A 23,795-nucleotide genomic window follows, 5' to 3' on the forward strand; every position below is an offset into this window, starting at 1 on the left:
CCTCAGAGTTCGTTGCAGTTTAGGCATTAAATTAAAAAGAAAGAATTACAAAAACCCTCCTTTGATCTGAATTTACTTCTTCTCTAACAAAATACATTGTTTAGGATATAAATTATTATTGAATTTATAAACTAACAGCTGTAAAATATAATTTATAAATATATATAAAAAGATAAAATTTAGATCGAAAAAAAAATTACAATTATCCCAATTAAAAAACAATTATTCAAAAAATGTATACTTTCAATTCTCTTTAATTATTTCACTGCTGATATAAAATTTCTTTTCTAACATGCAAATTTTCAAAAAACAAAATAGCATGCCCTTTGTTTGTCATAGAGGTCCCATAAACGTTCTTGAATCGTTGGCAAACTTTCACATTATTAGGGCAAAAAAAAAAAGAAAAAAACCCCTTGTGACTAAACCACATTGAAAAATGCAATTGCAAAAGAAATGCTTTATATAACAAACTGAACAACAAAGAATCAGAAATTGGGAATTCTGAGAGACGAGATGTTCACATTGGATTGACCAGATGTGACAATATTTTACATATTTTTATACAACGCGGCAAATATGAAGTTCGGAGTCTAAAGTCCCTCAGCTGAATTGCATTAGCAACTTGGCATAAACCCTGTACATCTCCAGCAATGGGAAATGAATTTACAGAAAAGGCTTCTTCTTTTTTTAATCGTCCATAAGATTGTAAAAAGTAACTGGACGATATCTTGGGGCACCGGCGTCATTCACCCGCCCGTGTCAATATTATCATCACCCGGGGGCATTTGTCTAGGCTCCGATAGTGAAAGTCGCCTTGGCTTTGTCGGGCCTGCTTCAACAAGCCCTTCTGATGACAACGTCAATCCGGCGGATCCTGATGACGACCCCAATAACCGTCGAACTGGGGCATCAGCTGAAGATGATGCTGTGAGATTGTATGTGAAAATCCCCATGGGGTGGTCAAACTTGCAACTTGGACCAAACTTGCAGATGCCGTAACGAGAGTAGAAGATGCATAGAGGTTCTCCCTGTCATGAACAAAAACATCAGCTTCCACAAGAATTATAAAGTAAAAAATCAGAATCGAAGCACAGATCTCTTACAAGCATGTTTGTGGTGCATGGCTATTAGACTAATCTCATTCTTTGTGGTGCATGTATAAACAAAAGTTAAAATAAATGTGAGGTGGAGAACTTAATTTATTTATTTTATATATATATATATAAAAAGAAAAAAGAGTTATTTTTGTTTGATATGATTTGTCAATATTAAAGATTCCTTGGTAACTAATTAATAAGGATTTGCAGCGACCCATGTATACATTGCTTTTCACATAGAAACGAGAATTAATTAAAGAAAGCACTCTCAAATAAAGACTGGTCCTCAACCCTGAAAATACCCAAAATTCCAAAGTCTCTCTCTGTCAGTTCCTAATTGAATTAAATCCTAAAATGAAGGCTTAAATTACCGCTATTAGACTAATCTCATTCTTTCTTGAAAAAATAATCGACTCTTTAATTTTTATTTCTATTTCAGAATTATGACTATATTAATAGATTTTCAACCAAAGTTAAGTTGGGTTACAATTCTTACCAATCAATCAAATCCAATCACTAGTTGAGATTTGTAGCTTTTCGTAGTTCTTGACCAAACAAAGGGGGAAAAAATTCTCTGTTCCTTTTTGCAAGAATCAGAGGCTACTTTAAATTATGCACTTAATAGTTCCTTCAGTGTACATAAGAAATTACTGTGTTATTTTTTAATATCAGCACTGACACCCATAACAATTATTTTTATTATAGACAAATAAGATTTGTAGTAGGATCATAAAATCAGTTCCTGATTATGAGTTCCTATGGAAAATTAGATTCATGGTTTCAGATTGAGGATAGTTCACAAGGCCTGCACGAATCTCAATCATGAATAATCCATGCACATCCCTTTTATTGTTTTCTGGTTATTACCATATTATGGTCTAATCTTATGCTGCTTGTCGCCATATTATTGTTCAATTTCAAAGCTTCCACTGACAGCTTGTCGCCATATTATTGTTCAATTTCAAAGCTTCCTCGTCAGTGGAAGCCACCTCCAAATTATGTAATTCTTGCACTTCTACATTTGTTAACTGCTAACTAATCAAAGCATTACACCTCTTAATACAAAACAGTCCTAGTCCTGAGCTAGTAGCCCAAATGATAATAGCAATTTAGTAAATTTGATACAAGTATCAAGGTTTGAATTTTTCTACTATATCAAATTAAAGCAAAATGAATTCAATTTGATGTAAACTTGACTTGAAAATATGTAAGTTTAATTTTACATAATCAAGTCTTTATAGGATTTAATTTGACATTACAAAAATAATTTTTATCCAAAAGAATTTTTATTGCCGAAGCATATTGAAAAATACTTCATGAGAAAATCTTTTATTATATATTTCAGCACTATTATCAAATTCATTCTTTTTAAATGAAAAGCATAAACTTAATCAAATAATTTCTTCTATTTTGATCACACTAAAATTTTTTCATCCATTTCCAGCTAAGTGGTTAAGTAGTACTTTAGATGAGTTGAGTATAATTTATTTTACACTCAAAACTCAAAACAAAGAGTGAACTTATCTTGAACTTAATACTTAACTTGTTTTAATACTTAAAAATCTTATCATAAACAACTCTTTTTTTCCAACAAAAAGCTACCTAGTTGTTTCTACAATGATGGAATACCTTCATAAAATGTTGAACTCTAATTTTTGGTTTGTGAATAACGACTAAGAATTTCATTTTTGTCTATAAATACTACTTGTTCACTTCATGTGAATATACACTTGATGATAACCAACTCTTTAACCTAAAAAGCTTTCATCACTTCCATAATTCTTTTAAAGCTTTGAACTTTATTTGCATCAATCATCTCTTTCACATTCTTTAGCTAGATCACCTTTTATAGAGACTTGACTTTAATTCATTGTAATTTTCTTTTTTATTGTGATGTGTGACAAATCTGTGAGAAATTATTCATTATGTAAATATAAGGGACACTTGAACGACTTTGAAAATTGAGTGAAGGGTTTTTCTAGTCTTAAACCCGTGAAAAAAAAATAGAAAAACCCGTGAAAAAAAAATAATGAGGTCTAAATTGCAAGAAGACCATGAGTTTTCAGTGAATACTTGAACGGTTGTTCAACAAGTGAAGTAAATAAGATTGACCGAACAATTATAAATTTGGTCTCTCCTAACCTTTATCTCCTTTACTTTGTGCACTCTTACATTGAATCTTTGTTTTGGCGTTTTGAAGTGTTTAAGGATCTAATTTTTTAAGATATCAAATCTTCAATTAAGTTTTTTACCCAACCCCCCCCCCCCCAAAAAAAAAAAAAAAAAAAAACCAAAAAACATGCAGAGGAAGGACACCTTATTAAGAATTTAATCACCTAGGAGAAAATATCATGGCACTAAAGAGTCAATGATTAACTAGGGCTTCTTTCTTTGAAGGTTATAAGTACGCATATTGGGATAAAATGCAATCTTTTCTTGAGTCAATAGATACGGGCTTCTTTCTTTGAAGGTTATAAGTATGCATATTGGGATAAAATGCAATCTTTTCTTGAGTCAATAGATATTAAATTACATTATTAGATGTTGAGAGTGGATATACTAGACATACTAAGATAAATTTGGATGGAAAAGTTAGTCCAAAACCCACAAGTGAATGGGATTATAAAAAAAAAGAAAAAAGAAAAAAAAGACATGGTTACAATGTTAATGCTATGAACATTTTTTTTTTTTTTTGGTGTTTAATCATGTGGATTTCACTAGGGTAAGAAATTATAAAACAACTTATGAAATTTAAAAACTTTTAGAAGTCACCCTTGAAAGAACAAGTCAGATTTATTAGCCTCTCTAGAGAATATAAACTTTTTAGAATGGAACTAAAAGAAAGCATTTGTGAAATGCACACTAGGTTCATTACCTTTGTTAGTGAACTAGTTAGCTTAGGTTAACAAATCATCAATGAGAAAATGGCCAGTAAAATCTCGATGTCTTTACCTAGAGTTAGGGAACCTAAATTTACAACCATAGAAGAGGCTAAGAATCTTAAAGCAAGTGACTTTGATGAGTTTATTGGATCGTTAATCACTAAGCAAAGATCAAGGAAGGAGCTTGAGATTGAAAATAGTGGAACTAAAAAAAATCTTTAGTGCTAAAATCGTTGACTAATCTTGAGAAAAGAAATGGAAATGGTAGTGAAGAAGATGATGACCTAACCTTGATTACTAAAAGATTCATGAAGTTTTTAAGGATGAATAAGTATAGCAACAGATGAAATTTTAGGAGAAAAGGGTGATAAGGGAAAATCAAGCAAGAGAGATGTTATTATATGCTATGAATGTAAGAAACCGAGTCATGTGAAGCATGATTGTATTATTGTTAAAAATAAAGTAAAGTTTGACACAAAAGAGGCAATGAAGGCAACTACTTGGGATAACATGGATGATAACTCAACCTATAGTGGAAGAAATCTATAGCGCTAAAATTGGTGACGAATCTTAAAAGATGCAACTAATTCATTTATTTCCTATATGAACTTAGTAAAAGAAAATGAAATCTTGAAAGCTCAAGTTAGTTATTTAAATTCTACTTTAACTAAATTCACATAAGAAAATAAGAACCTAGATTGACTTTTAGGCAGTCAAATATGTGTATTTGAAAAAAAATGGCTTGACATATAATCAAATGAAAAACTAAAAGCTTCACTCAAATTTCTTTGTTAAGGATTCAACATCTTCAAGCTTATGTCTTTCTTGTGGCCAAAATGAATTTCATGAACATACACAACAATATTTCGACTAAATTCAAATACGTTTGGATGTCAAAATGCACATTTACTAATCCAAATGAACCTAAGAGTTTATGGATAACAAAGCCAATAAGTTGGAATTTTTCCTTGTAGAAAAATAAGGCTAAATAGTATTTGGATAGTGGATGTTCAAGACAAATAACAGTAACAAATCCAAATTCTCTTCCTTCAAAAAAAAGATTGTCAAACATGTCACATTCGAAGATGATACCAAAAGGAAGGTAAAAGGTATCAGTAATGTTGATAATTCCCCTATTATTAAGCATGGTTTACTTGTTGATGGTTTAAATTATAATTTACTTAGTATTAGTCAATTATGTGATAAATGTAATAAAGTAACATTTGAATCTTTACATAAAATTGATAATGATGTTTAGTGTTTTAGTGAATTATTAGACTTGCCTGGCATTTGTCAAAGAAATTTTGGAATTATTCGATCCTCTTCATGTTTCTAGTCTTCTTGGTAAAAATTTTGTATTTGTTATTATTAATTATACTAGATTTACATGAGTTTTATTTCTTACTCACAAAGATAAGGCAATCCAAACAAATTTATTTCTTACTCACAAAGATAAGGCAATTCAAACAATCTCAAAATTTTCCAAGAGTGTTAGGTTGTTTAATTTTCAAAATTAGAAGATCATGATGGAGAATTTGACAATCTTTCCTTTAAAAATCTTTATGTAGAAAATAGATTTAAACATGAATTTTCTAGTCTTAGAGTTCTACAACAAAATGGAGATGTTGAAAGAAAAAATTGTTATCTTCAAGAAATGAGGAGGACTATGCTAAATAAGTATAGTTAGACTCAATATTTTTGGGTGAGAACAATAAACACTTCTTGTTATGTTTCAAACCAAGTTTTCCTTCGATCTATTTTACATAAAACTCCATATGAGCTTTATTTTGGAAGAAAACCCAAAAAAAAATTATTTTCATGTATTTGAATCAAAATGAGCTGATATCAAAAATAAATTTTTTAAAAATAAAAAAATATTATTTTGATGTATTTCCAGCAAAAAGTACTTTAACAAAGAACCACTAGCACTATCTCATACACACCCATAGTCTAGATCACCATCATCCACCTTAATGGCGACAAATTCTTGCATTGGTCTCAATCTGTACGCATGTATATTCGAGGGCAAGGAAAAATAAGTTATCTTATTAGCAAGAAAAAAGAATCAACAAGGGAGGACCTAGTGTATGCTACCAAGGATGCTGAAAACTCCATGATTATGACATGGATAATGAACACCATAGACAAAGGCATCAGCTCCAACTATACGAGTTGTTCAACAGCAAAGAAACTTTATGGTAATGTGAACCTAACATATTCTAATATGGGTAATCAATCTTAAGTCTATGGCTTGACTTTGAATCTTGGTGAGATCTGGCACGGAGAAATCAATGTCACAAAGTATTAACACACTAAAATGATTGTGGCAAGACCTTTGATTTGTTCAATGATTATGAATAAATCTAAGGAGGGCTGCAACTAGTACAAGAAAACAAAGGACTTTTGGATTTACAAGATCCTAGCTGGACTCAATATTTAAAAGAAAATTGCTATCTTGTTTGTTTATGTAGATGACATAATCTTGACAGGTGATGACAGTGTCAAGCTGAAAAGATTAAAAAAACTCGTTAAGGTCGAGGTTTTAGGTGCTTCAAAATATTTTCATGTAATGGAATTTGCTAATTCTAAGGAAATTAGATTTGTCACCCGGCGAAAATATCTATTTGAATTACTTTATGAAACAAGGTTGCTGGGATGCAAATCAATTGAAACACCAATAGAAGCCAACTTGAAGCTCTAACCTGCCAAAACTGAAGATGAGGTGAATCGAGAGCAATACCAACAACTCGTAGGCAAATTAATTTATTTGGCCCAACACGCGTAGATATAGCCTTTGTAGCAAGTATGGTCAGCCAATTCATACATTCACCTGGAATGGAACACTTTGATGATGTTGTTAATAGAATTTTGAAGTAAAGGGACTCCTGGAAGAGGTTTGTTGTTTAAGAAACATGGACACTTACATGTTAAAGTCTACTCCAATACAAATTGGACTGGAAGTAAAACTGATAGATGATGAACTTCTGGTTATCATACCTATGTTAGAGGGAATTTAGTGACTTGGAGAAGCAAAAAACAAAATGTTGTGGCAAGGAGTTGTGCATATGCTGAGTTTAGAGCAATTGTGTTAAGTTGTGTGGATTAAAAGGTTGTTAGAAGACTTGAAAATTCTTAACTCATCACCCATAAAGGTATGTTACGACAATAAGTTAGTCATCTCAATTGCTTATAATCTATTTCTTCATGATAGAACAAAGCACATGTAAGTTAATAAACACTTTATCAAAGAAAAAATTGATAGTAGAATGATCTGCATGCTATATGTTCCAACTACCGAGTAAGTTGTTGATGTACTTACAAATAGGGCTTCACAGGATTCAATTTGACTACTTGATCGACAAGCTAGCAATGGAAGATGTCTTAAAGTCGGCTTGAGGAAGGGCATTATAAAATAGAAGATTCTATATTAGGTTGTCTATAAATTAGGAAATGGAGTTAGTATTAATCAACTCCTATAAATTAAAGATCACTTCTACTAAGAATATATGATTTGATTTGGTTCTTGATTTCATGCCTTGTATTCTCTTTTAAATAGGAACCTTGTACATGCCATTTCGAATCAAGTCAATAAATTGATTTCCAAATAGCACTCTCTGTCTTTAACTACTTTCTTTGTACTTGGTTCATTAAAAAGAAAAACCCTTCTATTCAAAATGTTACCTGGCCATTTTTACAAAGATGGATACCTTAAAAATTCAAAATGTTGAACTCCAAATTTTGATTTGTGAGTAATGACTAAGAATACCATTTTTGCCTATAAATACTACTTGTGAATATATGTTTAATGCTAGCCAACTCTTTAATCTAGAAAACTTTCATCACTTCCATAATCCTTTTAAAGCTTTGAAATTTATTTGCAACAATCATCTCTTTTACATTCTTAAGCTAGATTACTTTTTATAGAACTTGACTTTAATTCATTGTAATCCTCTTTTTATTATGAGGTTTGACAAATATTTGGGAGAGATTATTCATTGTGAAAGCATAAATGACACTTGAATCACCTGGAAAACTTCGCTTCTAAGCTATTGAAAAGTTAAGATCTTGATCCTTGAAAAAGATTGAGAGTGAAGGGTTTTTTATTCTTGAACCCATGAAAAAGATTAGTGTATCGGTAAGATCTCACCCGTAAGAATACCTTAAATTGTTAGTGAATACTTGAACAGTGATTTAAAAAGTGGAGTAGGAAAGATTGGCTGAACCACTATAAATTTAATCTCTCCTAATCTTCTCTATCTCTTTTACTTTGTGCACTCTCATATTGAATCTTTGTTTCATCATTTTCAAGTGTTAAAGAATAAAAAAATTTAAGATACCGACACTTCAATTAAGCTTCTAATTCAACCTCGTCTTAGGTGCTTTTTAAGACTTTCAATTTTGTCGACTCCAACCACTACAAAGAAAAAGTTTCACTTTTGTCACTGATTTGTGGGGGGGAAATTGATCTAATAAGGTGTTTTATGTTTTCCTTTCATTCTTTCTTGTTTTTTTCAGATGTGCTCAGCTTATTTTTGACACTTCATTTCTCTTGACAGCACCTAGAGTGCGTCACTACCTCACCATATTGTCCTAGATTTTTTTGGTCTTTTTATTGGAGACCCTATTTGTAGGGTGAGCAAAAATGCGATTTCAATCATATTGTTTACATATTGAGTGGGAATTAAAACTCCATTTTGATAAAAGAATTTGATTTGTTACCATTTGCTTTTTAAGATGCATGCAACAGAAAAATAAATTAAAATGTTTTTATTTAAATTATAGAATTCAAAGGTATTTTGGTAATTTCCAGGTTTGCAGGAAAATTTGTAATGTTATAGCTCTAGGTTTTGTTTTCTATTTAATATTTATTAGTGCTAAGGTAATTAGCTCTATTAAGGTTTTTCTATTCTAAATAGGATTACTATTATTTTTCTTATATAGGAATCTAAGTCTTTCTTCTAGGAAGCAATTTTGTTTTGCAATTGAAACACAATCTCTCTTAAGTGTGACTCCCACGATTTTGAAGCTCAGTTTTTCCTCCTCCTAAGCTCAGGTTTTGGTAAAAGCACTTCACATAAACTAAATGGGGATAATTAGATGGTACGAAAAAAGGGATGATGAAAAATGAACTCACTGGACGTAAAGGCAGCCCAATTGGACTCAAGACACAGTCTGGAGCAGGAATTAGTCTCTCCCTTGGATGATGGAATCTACAAACTGCACCAAACTTACAGTCTCCAGTCTTCATGTAAAACTGGCATTCAGGCTGACCAGGTCTCTCAGGAAAAACACTCTCTCTTTGCAAGGCATAATATCCCAAAGGGGCAGAGCCAGAACGGTATGGGGAAAATGTCCCTTGAGATCCTGCATTAACTGATTCACTGTGGCGTGAGGTTCCATATATCTGGCTGTTTCCTGTTTGTTGTTGATTCTCTGGAGATGACACCGACCCAAGCTGACCCTGGAAAATTGACCAACAAGCAAGTCACATTTCTTGATACTCAACTAATGCATGCAGAAAGCTTACATAACAACTGCAAAACAAAAAAGCATTGAGAAAAATTCATTATGCCTTTGATGCAGCCATAAATGCAGATGTCAGGGCCTACCACCAATCAATTCGTTGGAGCACAGCCCAAAATAAAATTAGAAACATCTGGAAATGTACTTATTGAACACAACCAACCTTAGAGACCAGGATGGATGGTGTATTTCCAGGCCTTGTTTCAACTCCACACACAGGTGCCAAAATTTTCAGAGGAAGCTTAGTTCAAATGCATTAGCTAAAAGATTGGTCACACTTGTTTGGAAACATTAACTTTGCCATTTTATTTTGTTCTTTGGAAATCTTGACACTTTCATACATTCACAGCTATGGCTGCATTTATTAGAAACTTCCTTGCAATTTGTAATCCCAAAATTGGACTATATCATGCATTAAAATGCAAGATTTCCTCTTGAAGCAGAAAAATTGTGCCCCTGTTCGGCTACAAACCACTAAACACCTCTAAAATAACACAAATTAATTGCACAAGCAATGCTGGTGCATGAGTAAAAATTGTTGGGAAATTGTTGGTGGTCAGAGGAATTAGATATATTAGGACATTAGGCAAAAACTAAAATTTTAGGAGGGGGCAAATTAGAATATTACAGGGTGTGAATAATATAACTTGCGGGGACTACAGTGAGCTTGGGGGCATGGTGCTCTTATGAATGACCTAAGCACCACCTATGTGCACATGAAATATTGAAATTTCACTCAATCAACTTTCCTATTGTTTTCATCAACTCTGTCATAACATCTATCATTAAAATTACCAAAAACACCCACCTCCAAGTCCAAGATCATCATTACCCAAAACAAACACCAGCACCTTTTACCCCAAATAAGCAGAGTCACTTCGTCACCACAATGAGTAGCCATGCAACCATCATCACCAGCCAACTCCAATCAACTTTGACTAAGCTTCAGCTCCAGACTCATCCCTAGTGCAAACTACTGGGCAGCCGATTCTTACATGCCAAAAGGTTGAATGGCATTTTGACCCAGAATAAAATTACCAGAATTTTCAGCAGAACGAAGAAAATATCTGTATAAGGCTACCAAAACATTATTCCAATCGTAATTGGAAGTAAAGCTTCTAGTCACTATTTATATACAACTAGCAACTTGTACAAAGAGTTGAATAAATTTAATGTATGAAAAGAAGAGGAAAAGAAAATTAAGTCCCAAAAAGAAATCAATGTGCAACCAGAGCAACATAAAAAAACTTAAGTACCGTGATTGAAGGACCTTTTTCACATATGCAAAAGACATGAGCTAATGAAGTCAGCAATATTTGTTAGCGGAAACAACTGTGGACCCAAGATTTAAGACTTGGAGGGGCAAAGAAATTTCATTTAATATTGAGGTGGATTTGGTTTATGATCAAGAGAAAGGGAGCAGAAGGATACATAAAGCCAACACCGACTAGTTTGGGATTGAGGCTTTGTTGTTGTTGTTGGGTAGTAGAAGAAAGCACTTAAAAGTGTTAATAAATATCTCTTTAAGGGATGGAACAAACAAAAATTTCCTTCTTAGGGATGAAACTATAATCTTTTTAAGGAAAAAACTTTGCATCCTTGAGGGCTAAAATATGTTTCAGAATCTTTGGGGACAGAAGGAAAATTTTATGCATCAAATTGAAATCTTTTTCAAGAAAAGAGACCGAATTTACCATAATATTAAAAGGGGAGGCAAAATTTTCATCTTGGCAAAATCATTGGGTAGCATACCAAGTGACCTAGGATAAAAACCAGTCCATGCCCGGGATTTGAGAGATTAAGGGAGGTGCCTCATTGTGTGGTCTAAGCCCAATAGCCTCCAATTTAACCCAAAAACTGTTCTTAATTGCATTCTCTGACAAAAGATAAAGAGCAGCTTACACTGTATGCATTCCAGCCAGGGACTGACACGACTCCCTGAGGTAGAATCAAAGGTGTATAACTTGAAGGAGCTTGCCAGCGTGGGCTAGTAATAAAAGATGCCCTTGACCAGGTTGTTGCAAGTCCTCCTGGATAGGATTGTTGACCAGGAGTAGTTGGAGAGCTGACAGTAGGGTAGATAGGAGAGCCACGCAGTGGAACCATCATATTAGTTGGCTGAGGATGGTGAAATTTACAAGTGCTACCAAACTTGCACTGTCCTGTTCTTAAGTAATAAGCACACTCAATCTCATTCTGCAGGAAATAAAAGAAAAGAGAAATGAAGGGAAAAAAAAACAATTCATGCTAGGAAGAACACACAATACAGAAGAGGGGAGACAGGAGATTTGCAAGGCAAACACATCCCACAAATGAACGAAGACATTATTTATTCCACAAGAAGCATTGCAGATTTGAATGCTACAAACTTAAAACAAGCCAAATCTTTAATCTTAGTTCGAGGCATGAGATAACCATATGAAACTAATGAATTCTCATTATCTAAAATATATTTCAACCAATCACAGTTGATTTTAAAGGCCTGACACTGCAGCTTGTTCATTACGCGACAAAGATTCTTGTAATCATGCTCTTTGGAAATATCAATATAAAAATTATTGATGTCACCGGTACTTAACAAGCGGTAACGATCATATATTTCACCTGTTGCCCCACTTAAGTAAACACCTGTTAGACCAGACAAGTTTCTAGGTGTTTGACCCGACGAGCATTCACTACTCCAATCTATAGGTTCGCATAAGGAACCCTCAAACAGTTTTCAACATGAAATATCTCCCATTTATTTCCAAGAAAGCCCTTGGACATAGATAGTGCAAAAATATAAAACTAATGGAAGAAGCATGGAGTTTAGTAAATTTGGAAGTCTTAAAAGTAAATACAAGAAAATTGACACCTAAGAGTCCAACACGCTCTCCTAGACATTTCTTTGGCTTTTCTCCATAAATTTATAGATTCTTTGCATCTTAATTTCTTTTTAGTCTTGCAATTAGATTCCAATTTACCTCTCACTTTTGTTTTCACATTGTCAGCCCTATTGAATGGACTGCAATAATTTATGTCAAAATTGTATCTAGATAATTCAGTCAAAATTTTGCGCTTCTCAACAATTATAAGCTACATGATAATTATTGAATGTCTATATGGCAATGCCTGTGTCCTAATTTCTTCAGGATAAAAATGTCAAAATGAGATTCCTAGTCTTTTATGCCCACAAAAGTGGAAAAAAAAAGAACAGAAAAGAAAAGAAAAGAAGCTAGAAAGCAAACAAACGTGAAGATGTTAGACTAAAATGTCAAAATGTTATCATAATTGTTTGTTTGTTTAGAATAAGTTTTATTCATAAAGAAAAGAAAATGATATACATTATGATTATAAGGGATTCTCCACAACAATAAAAGGCACCATCAAAAAACACCAGTCCATTCTCTCTAAATGTCAGCTGGAAATTCCTCTAAAGCTCCTAAGAAAAATACCTCTGGCCCAAGTACATTGATCATAGAGAATATCAAACTTTCCAAATTTGACTGGCTAAAGACAAGGACTCGTGAAACAAACATGATGAGCAAAAAGGAACTTTGACTAATTTGCAAGCCATCCAAAGACCAAAACCTCACATTTAATATCAGTGAAAATCAAAGGTTAAAATCCTCCAAAACAAGAGCACTGTAAATAGGAGTAGGGACAATAAACATATGGAATGGCTGAAGATAAAAAAATACTGCCCACAGACCTTTCAGAATCAAATATGAGGTCATCTTTCACATTACAAGTTATTCAAGATGGAAAAAAATAATAATCGAGCTTGAATGATATTATTATTTCTAATCCTGGAAGCCAGCCATTCTGCTGGAGGACATATTGACTCCAAATCATCTCATGCCCAATGAAATGTGGTTTTGAAAGAATTGAAAATAACCATTTCTTCACCAAATAAACATTCTTGAAAGCTAAAATGACCACTCCTTATTAGTAGTGCCCCAATTTACCAATAACCTCTTTTGGCACCTTAACATTTGACCACAGAAATCTGTCATTGATTTCTCTATCCTTGGATCAATAGGAATTCTTAGGACAAGTAATAAGCAGCAATGCTAGAACGACAAGTTTGAATGAGTGTAATGTCACTTCTTAAATGAGAAGTTTATATTTCCACTCATCCAATGGTTCAAGGACCTCTTCAACCACAGAATCCAAAAACCAAAGATGCAGAGGACACCTTAAATGATCTAAATGCCATCTTCAAATGACACATCAAGCAGATAAATAAAATTAAGGGAGACTTTGACAATAAGTGAATGCATGTTAAAAAAAAATTGCATGTGTTATTCTTCACTCTATAAACTTTCTCGAAGATTTGTGGCAGGGAAAACATATTCAAGAAACCATCTGAATGATCATATAGGAAAATTGGAAACTGCTAATGAAATGCCAAAGTAGTACAAATATTCGGAAACTGCTAATGAAATGCAATAGTAGAAATGCCAGCATGAAAAGCCTTCACAAGATTCCTCTATGTGCCTTTACAAATAGTTCTATTCAAAGAATCATCAACAAAAGTGAATAGAAATGGTGATAGTAGATCAATCAAATACATCAAGTAACAAAAAACATACAATTATTTAATTGAGTTAAAAAAGTAAAAGGCCTATACCGGTTGGAGTGGATAGCCCAAAATATTTAAAGATACTCTTCCAGAAATCCCAGCCTTGTCTCTAGGGTGATGAAACTTGCACGTGGCCCCAAACTTGCAAGTTCCTGTCTTCAAGTAGTACTGGAGAGCAATTGAAGTACAAAATTAGACAAACAAAAAATTACAAGAAAAGGAAATTGCTATGACTTACAGGATACCCAAAAAAAGGGGTAAAAAAATCCCTGATGGCATACAACAAGATAGTGGACAAAAGGAAGGAGAGGAGAGAGGACACAAAACAAGAGGAAGGAGAGAAACCAACAAGAATTGTAGTAGAGAGAAGAGAAAGAGATCTTGACATCAATTCTGAATCATCAACAAGGATAGCTAACATATAAAATTAGAGCTCTTAGTCTCTTACAAAACACCACAAACCCAGACAACACCCTTTAACCATTAGGAATAGGACTTCCCGAACTCAAAAACAACTAAACTCCACTAGTAAGAAAATGAAATGAACTTCTAGTTAACACCTAAGTCCTCAAATGATTAGATAAGAACAACTAAAAATTCTAAGTGATCAAAAAATATATATCAAATAAGTGAATAATAGTCCTAAATTTTGATTGGTTCAACATCACCATATCAGATCTATGAACTAGAACTTCAAGCACCACAAGCTGAATTTAACTTGTACCACAATCTTCTATCACTCATTCTAAAGAAAATAGTGAATTAATGATTTATCATAAATTTTCAATTACCTAACCAACTCAGTACTCGAAATAACGTGTAAATCCTAATAACTATCAGTAAGTAAAAGATCATGGTTTGCAATTATACAAGAACTAACAAATATTGAGTCAGTCATCAACATAATTTTTGGTCTTTCATTGTGATTGTTGGAAATTAGTCTATCTCTATTGTGAAAGCATAAAGGAGTAACAGTTAATCTTCTTTACTTGCATACATTTTCAGGCCATCAACCTTTCTAATTCTATAATTTCCGTCTAATGTCATCTAACATATATCACGTAGGACATGTCCAGCAATTAGTAGGTGATAGGCATTCCCGTAATCTTTTTAAACCTTCCAAAAGACAAAAAACTTCAACTAGCCATATCTTTCCAGATAATTTATTAAGGAAAAATATGTCACGAAAAAGTCTTGCATGGTGGGATAAGATCTAAGTGGCAGAATGGTCAAGAATCAGACAAGGACCCAGCCAGGACATTTGTAAGAGAGAAAGCTTAAAAATAAACTAGAATATGTACATTCATATTGAGTCATTTGACACAACTATTACACTGTAAACAGTCAAAGAATAAAGCTTCCTATAAAGACACTTCGAAATCCCAAACTTGACAAAACAATTCTCCAAGACACAACACAAAAAACTAGAAAACCAGGGGATTTTGGACAACAGAATATGTTAGGTAAACCAGCTCTATTTACCAAATGTATAAGAAAGCTCATGGACATACATCGGAAGACTTTAGAACCATACAAAAGAGAAGTTAAATATCCATGTGAGATAAATAGCATCACTATCCATGTGAGATAAATAGCATCACTCAAGGGCTTATGGAATCCTAATCCTTAAAACAAAATACAGGTTTTGACACAGCAAATACAAATGAAAAGCTTCCTTAAAAAAAATTCATGTCCTCATTTACTGTTGATTACAAAACGTCAAAAACATGTGAGGAGGGTATGGGGGCTACACCTGATGAATTGCTTCAAAACATTCACATCAGAGTAAAGTGAACTGATGAAAGTTACTTTGAACAAAAAAGTAAAGTCAACCTCGTTTGGCCCAGTCCCTCAGTTTTGCAATTATGATGAGTATTGTGATAACTACGCTGAATAAGATCTACCAGACAGCTAGTTTTTATGAAGAGAGAACTAAAGAATACTAAATAGTAGTTTCCCACTGAGACAACTATCATTCCCACTGATACAACGGAAGGATTCAGATCAATTCCCTTTTCCTTTACAATAACGAAAGGAACAAACACAGTTTTCTGATATTAATTCCTCATGGTAAAGTAAGTGACACAGTTCTTGAAGATGGTAAATTCAAAAATGAAGTCTACATAAAACAAGCTAATAAACAGTTGACACCGAATATACCTGGCATTCTGGTTGTCCTATTCTTTCTGGAAATTCCCCCTTCATCCTGGCTGCTGCAATTGCCTGGAACTCAACAGATCATAGTTCAAAATATCAATCTTATGTGATTTTTTTGTATAACAAGGAAATGTAAATATAAAAAATGCTAAGTGAAAATGAGCATGCCAAAACATGCATTGCGATTGTGCATCTCCATGCAGGTCACCATTTACATTCTCACCAATATATATATGCATATGGGAAAACAATTGTCAAATCAAAATATCCCCCCATTCCCACATCCAACCATTCATTATTGGATATGTCTGCATTCAATCAGACAAAGAAACACATGCACAGCTAGGTGTGTGGATGTGTGATAGACTGACAAGGGAAAAGCAAACAAATACACCCCAAAGGAAAATAGAAAAGTCAGAAAGCTTTCTCTAGGATGTTGACTATACTTCCCTAATAGGGGAGTTCAATGCATTTTGCTTGAACTTACCAGTATATTAGCTTTTAGAAGCAGACTACATTCAGAAACATTATTTGATAATAGAACCACTGAAATCTAGTACATAAGTATAGTTAAGCATATATAGTTATTCATGCTAATTGTATACAACCAAATAGAAATTTACGTAATAATTGTATAACATTTCTATAAAAATAAGCCAGAAATTACAATCTGCAAAGACTCAGGTGCTCAGTTCAATTGCCTTCATTGATTCAAGCTAAGAATCCAATTGAAAATGTAGTAAAATTACAGTAGTGTTTGTGTTCCAAGAACACTGCAGCTCATACCAGCTTCCGATTAGGGGGGTGATTAAATCGGCATGTAGCCCCAAATCTACAGAGGCCTGTTCTTATATAATAAGAACAATCTGGCTCTCCAGAACGCTCAGGATATGGCCCAGCTTCCATTGTTTCACTCGATCTCAGGTTCATTTGCCACATAGCATCTGAAAATGAAACTAGATGACTGAGTTCAAACATCTATGAGAAATATCAATCAAAGATAAACGGAGAATAATTTCCCAACAATCATTTTCTCCGTAATCTCCTCCTATAATCTCTAAAATTCTGTTTTCACAGTCTCTAATAAGTAGAGTTGCTTCAATTAGAAAGTAAAGGGTCCAAAAATTGAGAAAAGTTTTCAGTGAGGTATAAATGCTTCAGATTTTGCGTAATAAAGAACAAAACTTGTGATTTTTGAAAAGTTGAAATTGTTGTCATTCATTACATGCAAAACATTAAAAAAAAAAATGTTCCCTACAAGATTAAAACAGAGGCAAGAATTCTGACCGTTTAGCCAAACAAAGTAAAAGCACCGACAAAAACCAGGATTTCTTCCTACCTACAAGATTTAAAAAAAAAAAAACGAAACCTATGTTTTAATACAGAAACAAGCTGGAAATTGAACAAATTCAGACACGATCAAGCAAAATCTACGACAGACAGAGGGTAAAACAGAGAATTCCCAACTAGCAACACGAAGGCAAGCAACACGTGAAATGCATTTTTTCTCTCTCTCTCTCTTCTTTTCTGCATGAATTTTATTTTCAATGAAATACCACACAAACCTAATTCCTACTATATATTTTTTTTACTACTACTGTTATTATTATTAAAAAAAAAAACAGAGTGAAAGAAGAGAAAGAAAACGAGAACCTTCGCTTAAAGACTGTGACATAGAAGTTCCCTCGGTTACAGCTGGTAGACCACCACCACCACCACTACGAGACATCGGAATTCCGGCATCAAAATCCATTTCTTACTCTGATAGTTCTGTATATTACGAAACTGACACTTTACCATTCTTTTCAAGAATCCCCATTCTAACAAATACACAAAAGTTGTCACTCTATCAAACCCTCCAAAAAACCAAGAATTTGTGTTTTTTTAGTGAAGGGGAGAGTGTTTCAGAGGGAGATAAAGGGAGTATGCTTATTTGTTTTCTTTTTTTTCTTTGTTTATTTATTTTTTAAATAGAGGAGGAGAAAGAGAGAAAAAGAGGGCGTACTGTCCTCCTCTCCACAAAAACTCACGGAAGAATAAAAACCAACCAACCTACAATCCAAACAGAGACACCCCTCCCTTCCTCTCTCGCTTTTCTTTTTCACCCGCGTTCTTACATGATAAAATACAAAGTAGTCCCTTTAGTCTTCTAAAAGGAATTGTATAGTCCCTGTAGTTTCAGAATCTATTAACTAGTCCTTATCAGTTTTGTTTTGTTCTTCTTTTCTTTTCATTTAGCAATAAAGATATCATAACACCGTTCACGTCAACAAAGATTAAGTCTCCCTCTGAGCATGCAATTATATAAATGCATTGTCTATATGCTAGTGTAATGCATTTAAAAGAATTTAATAAATTTTTTAAGATATTAATATTTGACAGGATAAAATTTTCATCAAAATTTTACTTTTAGCTAGTATATTCCATGCTAAACTCAGTTTTTTTTACAATTTTAACTTATATTTAATTTATTCACTAAGATGTTTCATATACATAAAAAACAATTTCCCCAAAATTTTTTAAGTAATAAACAAATGACAAAATCATAATTTAAAATTGCAAAAACAATTTAGAAAAACACTTATGATCTGAAACAAAGGATACCCAATGAAGTTTGAACCTAAAAAATTAATAAAATAAGCAAGACGTTTAGACCAATTCCTTGGAATTCCTTAATTAGCATTGACCATATGTAATTTAATATTATTTTTGTTTAAAAATATTTTTCTCCGATGGATCTTTTCATAATTTCTATTTTTTTTATTTCTCTGAAAAAGAATTTGGAAAGGGACATCAAATGGATAAAAAGGACCGATTAATTCATTTTTAAATTAGAAGGACTATTAATTTATTTTGATAGAAGAGCTAATTTATAATTTACTCCGTTTCAACACCAATGTCACATATTCTCTCGTCTGTAAATAAATTCTGTACTCTCTCTATTTTAAGGACACGTTGAGTTTGTCTTGGCTTTATTCATGTGTATGCTTTTGTTGCTTTTCTACACTTGACGTCAAAGCTGATATTTAGCTGGGATAACTAACATATTAGTCACTAACTTTCAAAATTTTGCTAATTTTTCCCATATTTTAATTGCTCTCATAAGTTCATCCACATCAATTCCCTTAGCATAAAATTGAAATTAAACAAATTTTACATTTCAAATATATGATTAAGAAAAGACTTAATACTAGAACTCATTCTATAGCTTTATAAGATTACATGGCTAACCTTGTTATTTTTAAATCTATTTTAACATGGTCCTTTCCTCAATTTTATGCTTTTTCCTTCTTCTTTTTTGTGAAATAGAAAGAAAAATAGGAGTGGATAAATGGGATATTTTAATGGAGCAAGAATGAATATTTTTTATAAAATAAAACCACTAAATAAACTATTAAATTAAATTAAAAAAATCCTAAGAAGTTAATTGTTCACTGTGACTTGTGACTTAGAATATTATTTATTATAATAATATAATGGTGAAGTTGACCTCCTAAAACATTTGAAATAGACATTAGGCATTAGGGGTAAGGTAGTGATTTTATCATGACATAAATATTTTTTACAAATTATATAGACTTAGATTAGTTATTTTATTTTTTATTACAAAGTAAAATTACTAATTTAATCATGGAATAAAAAAATCAAATGATTTTCATTCATGGGTGTTTTGATCTTTTATTTTTTCAAAAATAGTATAATTATTTTAATATTTTTAAAGACAAAATCAACACAACTCTGTCTTTTTATATTGGTTTTATTATTAATTTAAAGATTATTCATAGACATTATTATAATTGATTATATATTAAATATTATTAGAAAAAACATGTAGTCACCTGTATGACGCACGCTAATGAGTAAATAGTCCTCTCACCTTTTAAAAAGCACATGCAAGGTCATTTGACCATCTGCTAAGCAGAGTTTGAAAGATTTTGGTGTCTTGTACACAATGAGAAGAAGCATATTCCAAACACACCACTAGTTTGACATTGATAAACATTTTTTTTTCTTCTTTTTTTCTTCTACTTCTTCTTCTTCTTCTTTCTCGTTGAATCTAGCGCAAACTTCTTCAAAATTTCAAACCAACTCCTTCAATTTCATTTTTCTTTATATTTGGTCATTATTTTTTTTTTTGAATAATTTATGAAATTTAAAATATTTTTTATTTCACTCCCTTCAATTTTTTAATCTTTTAAATTTGGTCATATTTTTTATTGTTATTTATTTTATTTAGGGTCATTTTTAGACTTATCTTCTTATAATTTCATCCATCATTGTTTTTTTTATCAAATTTCATCCTCGTTCTTTTTATAACTATCTTTTTTGCTTTATCGAGTGTTTTAAATCCATTTGTTTTAACAATTTCATCATTGAAAATTAAATTTGTTGGAAATTAAGCTTTTTAATTGAACCTAAATCTAGAATTTCACAAGTTGTAAGTTTTAGATTCTAAACCAGGTTTAGAAGACTTGCTTGTTTGTTTTCCTTGTTTTAAGTTGATGATTTTTATTTTTTACCCTCTTTTTTTATGTGCTTTGTTATTTTTTATGGTTTGCTTTCTATGGTGTTATTCTCAAGTTCGTATCCGAAGTCACTAATTCTAAAGGTTAATACAAGTTGACTTGTATTTTTTATCTTTTTTAAATTGATTTATTTCGGTTGACTTGTATTTTTTATCATTTTTAAATTGATTTATTTCAATTTTATCATTCAATATTTGATGTATTGAAAATTGATATTCATACTTTTTCCCCTTTTCTTTTCTATTATATTATTCTAATTTTATGTCTATGATTGCAAGGTTAACAGGTTAATCTAGGTCAACTCTGATTTTTTTTATAGCTTTATTTAATGAATTTTTTTATTTTCATTCTTGAATATTGGTTATTCGATTATTGAATTTCATGATTTTATTTAGTTTTATTTAAAATATGGTTACCTTAGTATCATGATTAGGTTAAAGATTTTGCATCTTAACTTGGGTAGGTTTAGATCGATAACTTTTGACCTTTTTAAATTATATATTTTTGATATTTTTTTCATTCAATATTTTATTTGCTATAAATTAAACTTCATCCTTTTCTTTTTATTTTGTTTTCGATGGTTCTCATTTGATTTATTAGAAATTGGCTTTTATATTTTTTTGTCTTGCTTTCATTTTATAAGTTGCGAGTTTTAAATATTAGATTAGATTTATTAGGATTATCTAGGTTTGTTTGGCTTTTTTTCTCTTTTTTAAGCTGATTTTTTTAAAAAAACAATTATGCTTTTTATTCTTTATTATTTGCCTTTTATAGGGTTAGTTTCGAGTTTATGACCAAAACCACCGATTTTAATGGTTAACGCAAGTTGAATTTTGTTATTTTTTTTCAAATTTATTTATTTTGATTTTAGCCTTTATTTATTAAAAAAATGTTCTTTGTGCCTTTTTTTTCCTTTCATTTGTATTTGGTTATCTTAATTGTATGGCTTTAGTCATTAGATTAGTGGATTAACTCATATTGACTTAAAAAAAAAAATTGTTAATTTTTTCAATTATTTTCTTGTTTTTTTTATTTTTCAACATTGGGTTATTCAATAATTAAGTTATTTATTTTTATTTCAAACATGACTATCCTAGCATTCTGACTAGGTTAGAATTTTGCATCTTAACCTAAATATGCTCATATTGATTTTTTTTTACCTTTTTAATTATATTTTTTCTTAATTTTTATCCTTTAATATTTTATTTGTTAGAAATTAAGTTTTATTTTCTTTTGTTTTGCCCATCATCATTGGGTTGTTTAATAATCTGGATGGGTTTAAGTCAGGTTTTTTTATCTTTTTTTTATCAAGTTTTTATCAATTTATTTTTTGTTGTTGTGTTTTTTATTTATACTATTTAAATTACTAATTAAATCAATGAATCAAGTTCAGATTTTTTTTCTTAATATTTTTTACATCAAAAACGTTTTTATCAGCCTACACAAGAGTACAACCATAAATCTAAGCAAAGACTATGTTATAATTAACACCTAGACAATAAAATATTTTTTTCTTCAATTTATAAGACCAATCCAACTACTTTAACTTTTTGTTGTTTTTATTTTTATTAATCAAACAAATTTATTTAAGTTCATCAATTTTATTTTATTTTATTGTGTTTTTTTTTTAAGAAATAGAAAAGAAAAAAAGGACTAAATGAATGGTAAATTTAAATGGAAGAAGAATCCACTAAATTAAGCCAAAGGAATATTAAAATTTTCTCACACTGCAATATTGACAAGTTTGAATATAGAGATTAAATCATAATTAACACCTAGATAATAAATTAAAACTTTTTTCTTCAATTCATAAGACCAATACAACTAATTTAACTTTTTCATGATTTTAGTTTGTAATAATCAAACACATTTATTGTATATGTTATGTAAATATTTTAATTGATTAAATTTTATCATTGAATAGAATAAACTTTTATTAAAAATTAGTTAAAAGAAATTTTTTTCCCAAAGTTATAATGTTTTATTAGCAAGTTATGCAATGTAGTCAAATAAATGATAAACAATTATATAAAAACTAGAATTACTTTCATAGAATTCTTTCAAATCAAATATATGACAAAAATATAGGTAGATTAGAATGGCATGTGAGCTTGTTGGAAATTCTAAACACAAAGTAACTGAAATCAATTATTTGATCAACTCTTTTATTGAATTTAAAGCATATTGTTGACTTATATAAGCCTTACATAGAGATAAGATAGAAATAATTAAGGAAAATGGTTAAACTCAACCTACGTGTGCTAATTAATAGGGATTATTAACCGAATGAAGTTTGACGATTTTAATAGCGTAATAGTCCCAACAATGCCTCTCATAAGCTGAATGTAGTAATATTTTCAATTTACTTCTACGTAATAGTCCCAACAATGCCTCCCATAAGCTGAATGTAGTAATATTTGAATGTAGTAATATTTTCAATTTACTTCTAGTACCATGCACACACCTAATAACTTACGCACTTTAAAAATACATTTAGCTTGAGTGGTTTTGTCATAATATCTGCAATTTGTTCTTGTATGATATAATACCTCAGCTTAACAACTCTATCTCTGGTCAAATCATGCAAGAAATAAAACCTTACATCAATATGTTTGCTGCAACCATGCATAACTGGATTCTTTGATAGCTTAACTGTAGAATTGTTGTCACATAACACAGTGGTGCACTTGCTTTAAGAATTTCCAAACTTTTCCAATACTTTCCTCATCCATAATCCTTGACATGCATAAGATGTAGCTGCTACAAACTCTATTTTAGTAGTGGACAAAGTAACAACCAATTGCTTTTCGGAGGACCAAGACATAACTCCTTTATTAAGTAGAAACACATAACCAGAAGTATTTTTCCTATCATTCATGTCTCCTGCATAATCAATGTATGTATATGCCATCAACTCTTTATTACCCTTCTTTTGATAAAAAAAAATTCTCAAATCTATAGTACCTTTCAAGTATCTCAACACCATTTTCGCAACTTGCAAGTGCAGCTCGGGTGGACTTGCCATGAATCTACTAATAAGACACAT

At 31.4% G+C, this 23,795-nt stretch overlaps 1 protein-coding gene across 1 annotated transcript; it reads right to left on the reverse strand.

Annotated features, from left to right (window-relative positions):
- Window positions 1-429: 429 nt before the first annotated feature.
- On the reverse strand, window positions 430-18,286 carry LOC105117992 (zinc finger CCCH domain-containing protein ZFN-like). Its single transcript, XM_011015831.1, has 7 exons — window positions 17,877-18,286; window positions 17,010-17,167; window positions 16,227-16,289; window positions 14,115-14,234; window positions 11,405-11,698; window positions 9,114-9,440; window positions 430-1,028 (listed from the first exon to the last, which is right to left on the reverse strand). The coding sequence occupies exons 1-7, from the start codon at window positions 17,974-17,976 to the stop codon at window positions 747-749; spliced, it is 1,344 nt and encodes a 447-aa protein (XP_011014133.1). The 5' UTR covers window positions 17,977-18,286; the 3' UTR covers window positions 430-746.
- Between the last annotated feature and the right edge of the window lie 5,509 nt (window positions 18,287-23,795).

This window comes from Populus euphratica, unplaced genomic scaffold (assembly GCF_000495115.2).
Source record: "Populus euphratica unplaced genomic scaffold, PopEup_1.0 scaffold1685.1, whole genome shotgun sequence".
Taxonomy (NCBI): domain Eukaryota; kingdom Viridiplantae; phylum Streptophyta; class Magnoliopsida; order Malpighiales; family Salicaceae; genus Populus; species Populus euphratica.

Coding starts and splice junctions, on each gene's coding strand:
- LOC105117992 (XM_011015831.1), bottom strand. CDS start 17,976: ATGGATTTTGATGCCGGAATTCCGATGTCTCGTAGTGGTGGTGGTGGT. Junction 17,168..17,876: donor GTCACAGTCTTTAAGCGAAG/GTTCTCGTTTTC, acceptor TTTCATTTTCAG/ATGCTATGTGGCAAATGAAC. Junction 16,290..17,009: donor ACCCCCCTAATCGGAAGCTG/GTATGAGCTGCA, acceptor GTTGAGTTCCAG/GCAATTGCAGCAGCCAGGAT.